The 4924-nt window shown below is 32.3% G+C and overlaps 1 protein-coding gene across 1 annotated transcript; it reads left to right on the forward strand.

Moving 5' to 3' along the window:
- The first annotated feature begins 2362 nt into the window (after positions 1–2362).
- On the forward strand, positions 2363–4542 carry LOC102616538 (LOB domain-containing protein 4). The gene is made up of 2 exons (XM_006468360.4): positions 2363–2797; positions 4004–4542. The coding sequence occupies exons 1-2, from the start codon at positions 2621–2623 to the stop codon at positions 4328–4330; spliced, it is 504 nt and encodes a 167-aa protein (XP_006468423.1). The 5' UTR covers positions 2363–2620; the 3' UTR covers positions 4331–4542.
- Positions 4543–4924: the final 382 nt, after the last annotated feature.

Consider the following 4924-nt stretch of genomic DNA (forward strand, 5'->3'; position numbering starts at 1 on the left):
AATATTTTTTTCTGAACATTAATAAAGTCATATATCTATATGGTGGTGGATAAAGTTTAAAGTAATTTTTTAGTCTCATATAGTCATACTCTTCAAGATTCGAACTTAAGTGGTCAGTCAAATAAAACTCTTTTAAAATCTTTTGGTCAAGTCCGAGACCACAAATTACAGATATAATTAACTAAAATGCCGTAAGGTATAAAATTTAAATTGAAAAACAACAAGTAAATAAAAAGCCATATAATTTCTAATATGATATTTTAATTATAAAATTCAATGAAACTTCGTATGTATGCATAATAAATAATAATTTCAGAGAGAACATTTGAAGTAATCCTATTAAAACCATTGTACCTAAATTTTCTTCCCTCAATTCAAATTCATGATGCCCATGTTCATATATATATATATATATATATATATATATATATATATATATATATATATATGTATGTATGTATGTATTTATGGAAAGCAATATACTATTTTTGATATCAACCAAATTTCCATTTTGATTGTATAACTAGTGAGAGCTTTTTTTTTTTTTAATTAAATATTTTATACCATGTATTGCACAACAACATCAAGAGAGAAATTTGTGTTTGTGTAGGTCACTCTCACGACCTCAACACCTCGACACCTCAACGTGGTAAGGTGTTAGAATAGACTGTGTTCCTTTGATTTTTATATTAAATTTTATGAATTCCAAAGTGGAGCCCGCTCAAGGTCCTCTTATCAGACCTGTCAACATTCAAATGATAAAATTTCTCAGTGGCTCATCCTACCAGCTGAGTCCGGCTGAGGTGGTAGGAAAGGATTAGCGTACGCAAATTTTTCTCCAAATGCAGAAATGTCCAGTCAAACTATACATATCAAATTATCTATTAAAACGATTTCTATTTACATATTTATATTATATTTTATTAATTAAAGAAGAACGATTATACTAATCCCAAACTTTTCAAATCCTAATCCTCATCATCCTGATCCAAACTTTTAACTACGAAATAATCAAACATCTTAATTAAACCACTCAATTTTTGCATATATCTGACTGATGAATTACCAAACAGTGAAGTCTAATTTGCTAAAATACCGTCGCAACCCCTTTAGTACGCTATTTTTTCCAAACTCCAAGAAAGTGTACGCAACTATCTTGGCTAAACTTTATAACAAAGACTGCTGAGTATTTGCTTTATTGTCTAGAGACTAGAATAATCCTTTCTTTATCTCTTCTCATCTTTTTTCTCAATTTCTTTTATCCTCCCTCAAATTCCAGTATCTTAGCTTTGGTAATATCTTCCCATTTGAGTACTTTTGGAGATTTTGGCCCATAGGTTCACACCATTTGAGAGAATTTCATGCAGCACGTGAATAGCTGAGATAATTCCAAAGGCGTGGAACACAAGGCATGGGGGCGAACTTTTTTTGTACATATATACATTGGATCCACAACTCCATAATTTATTCAACATCATATTTATTTAATTATATATATATATGTTTAATTATTAGGGTTTTTCCTATAGTACTATAGACACAGACTTTTAATATCTTTGTGTTCTTTTTAACGTGTTAACGTGAAAATAGAAATCTCACATATAAATATGACGAAAGTATTTCATGATGAGCAAGGTTGATGTTTCATGTTGCAAAAGAATTGTTATTATGATGTTATAGAATATTGTATTCAACATGACCCATTCTATTATTACAATGAGGGATACAAAATGGGGCATCATGTATCTATATATGTTGCAATTATGCATGCATGCATGCATAGTTTACACTATTTAGGAAGCCTAGAAGGAGGGCCCACAAAAATGAACCATCACGATCCCTTCTTTAAATTAACAACAAAACTCAACAAAATAAATTACCTTTTCTGTTGCGCTTGCGCACACATATATATATATATATTATCATATAGGACTTGACTAGCTTACAGAATCTGTAACCTACAGACTGCATCATCAGCCGTTGGATGTGGTTCGATGTGGAGTGAGAAACTAAACAATAGAAAATCGGATGGTGGGATGACGGGAGATGTTTGTTACAGAATCTGTACCATAGACAGGTCCTATCATATATAATACAAAGTAATACTAAAATAACATGCAATGATGCGTATAAACAGATATTAAATAAAATTATCCACAACGGCAAGAATATAAAATTCAACAAAAGTAGCGAAAGAAAAAAAAAACTGAAGAAACAAATTTAAAGAAAAAAATAAAAATTGGAGTCATGTCAAGAGAAATTTGTTTTCTGTCGACCAAAAAATCTAAAGGGTTGCTTTGTGGTACCCACCTCAGATGTATACTGATTACTGAATGACCCTTTATGCTTATAAAATCACCGCCCCCTCTTCTCTTCATACCCCCTCTCATAATCAATCTCTCTCTCTTGCTTCTTTTCTTCTTCTTCTTCTTCTTCGTCTTCCTCTTTACTGTATCTTTCAACTCTCTTTTGCGTTTAATTAAGCTTCCAAATCTAAACATATGCTATAACCCTAAAAATTCTTTCTGGCTTTTCTTTTAAGGGAAAGTGCCCTAGGTGGTGCCTTAAATTCTTAACTCGGTAGATACTTAGTGGGGTTTTGGGGGGGACACGTGGCAGGATGAAGGAGAGTGGTAGGAAACAAGGTGCACCATCACCATGTGCAGCATGCAAGCTTCTAAGGAGAAGGTGTGCCCAGGATTGCGTTTTTGCCCCTTATTTTCCAGCTGATGAGCCTCAGAAATTTGCTAATGTGCACAAGGTTTTTGGTGCTAGCAATGTCAACAAGATGCTACAGGTACCTGATTTTTTTTTTTTTAAATAAACTGCATTTTGCTTTTTATTTTTTGTTTTAGTGACACAATTACAAGGTTGTGTATGGAAGCAGCTTCTGATAGAAACTAATCCTTCCTTCAAGAAGTTGAAGTTGCTTCCAAACATGTCCTTTAATTTGCTTTCCTTTTTTATGCTTTATGTAAACTAAACTTTTATTTTTTTAAAAAGAAAGCAAACAAATTAAGAAAAATGATACGCACTCCACCAATGAATCCCACCTCAACTCTACGAAAGCAAATTTTTGGGATAACTATTATTATTAATTTAAATTTTAAAGGTATTAATTAAAATATTCAATTTTTGTTTGTAAAATTTATGTGGGTTTAGAGTGAGCTCTCTATCATTAAGTGTAAATAAATACTTTTATGAGAATATAGTTATTAGTTTATTTAACCAAAAAAAAAAAAAATTCTTGCGGTCCTAAAATGAAATCAGGATTACAGTGGATTCCCACTGATGATAGAAAATCATATGATGAATATAACCGAATATTCAAATAAAATCATTGTGAAGAAAAGAAAAAGTTATTTTGAAGAAAAGAAAAAAAAATATTATTATTTGTTGATGAATTGACTTGACAAAATTGCATGAAGCCTCAACCTTTCCAGTTATTTTCAAAATTTAATTTTTCATCCCAAGCTGATATCAGTGCCCCTATAGGAAAATTGTGGTTCCCACTTGCTAATTAGAGAGCTCAAGAAACTCTCAGAGGTTTTAATGGGTCAAAAGGTAATTTTACTTGTAATCTCTAATGGGTAAATTCAAATGAATGCAAGAGGGATTACGAATTTGGAGGGGGCAAGCAAAAGCGAGTGCTACAAGGTGATAATAATGACATTTTTGGACATTTAGGGCCACTGCTGGAGATGCTATAGTATCAAAATCAATTGTGCGAAAGAGAAATTAATTAATTTTTTTTTTTTCAGAACAAGAAATGGTACTGCCACAAAGATGAGGAAGACATGCACCCATTAAACTCCAAATTAAAAGCTTGTAATCATCTAGATTATGACCTGATAGAAGTAAAAAGGCAAACAATACTTAGACAATTAACACGTTTTATTTCTCTAATTAAGTAAAAAGACGTGGAATTAGGTGTAAATTTCTTTGATTAATAATTTACCATATCTAGCTGATGCAAGATTTTTAATTTTGTAAAAATTAAAAGGAATTGCCAGTGCACCAAAGAGGAGATGCTGTGAGCAGCATGGTGTATGAAGCGAACGCAAGAGTTCGTGATCCAGTGTACGGTTGCGTTGGAGCCATTTCGTCTCTGCAAAATCAAATAGACGTGCTACAGACCCAATTGGCCCTGGCTCAAGCCGAGGTGGTGCACTTACGGGTTCGCCAAACTGCGTCCTTGTCGAGCCACGGGTTCGGCCCGGCTAGCCCAAGCAACAGCGGCTCTCCCTCGTCCAAGCTCGTGGCTTCTCAGACCAAGCCCATCTACGACATGGACTTGGCTCATTATGAGGAATCAATGTGGACTTGTTAGCTAGCCACTTTCATATTTTATAAACGCATTTTATATATCTAGATATATTTAGAGTTTTCTTTTTCTTTTTCTTTTTTTAGTTTCGCTTTAATTACTGGATCATTACTATACTTTTACATGGGGTTATGGGTCTTCGTCATAATTATAATTAACTGTATTTTGTATATAAATTAAGTATATAAATTAACTTTATAATTATAATTATAATTATAGCGAGAGTTATTTTAATGTAATCATGTAGTGGGATTGTGAACATTGTGAGTGCCAACTTTTTTAAATTTCTCGTGGGATGGAATTAATTTATGTTGTGTTGGTGTACCTACTGTTAGCATGTCAACCACTGAATCGGATCTGTTTCGATGTCGTATTATTTTATGTTTGTTTTTAATTGGTAATCGTCAATTTTTTTTTATAAATCTTGTTCTTTGTTGAATGATTTGATTAAAATATAAATCTCATTGCTTTGTTGAATGGTTTTAATTCATTTAATCAAATGATCAAGAAGAATCATAATATCATAGTTGCAGGTTTCGCATTTGAAACCTGCAACTCATTAACATAGAAGTAAGAATAATTTATTTAATTTTTTGCACT

Source organism: Citrus sinensis, chromosome 2 (assembly GCF_022201045.2).
Source record: "Citrus sinensis cultivar Valencia sweet orange chromosome 2, DVS_A1.0, whole genome shotgun sequence".
Lineage (NCBI taxonomy): Eukaryota > Viridiplantae > Streptophyta > Magnoliopsida > Sapindales > Rutaceae > Citrus > Citrus sinensis.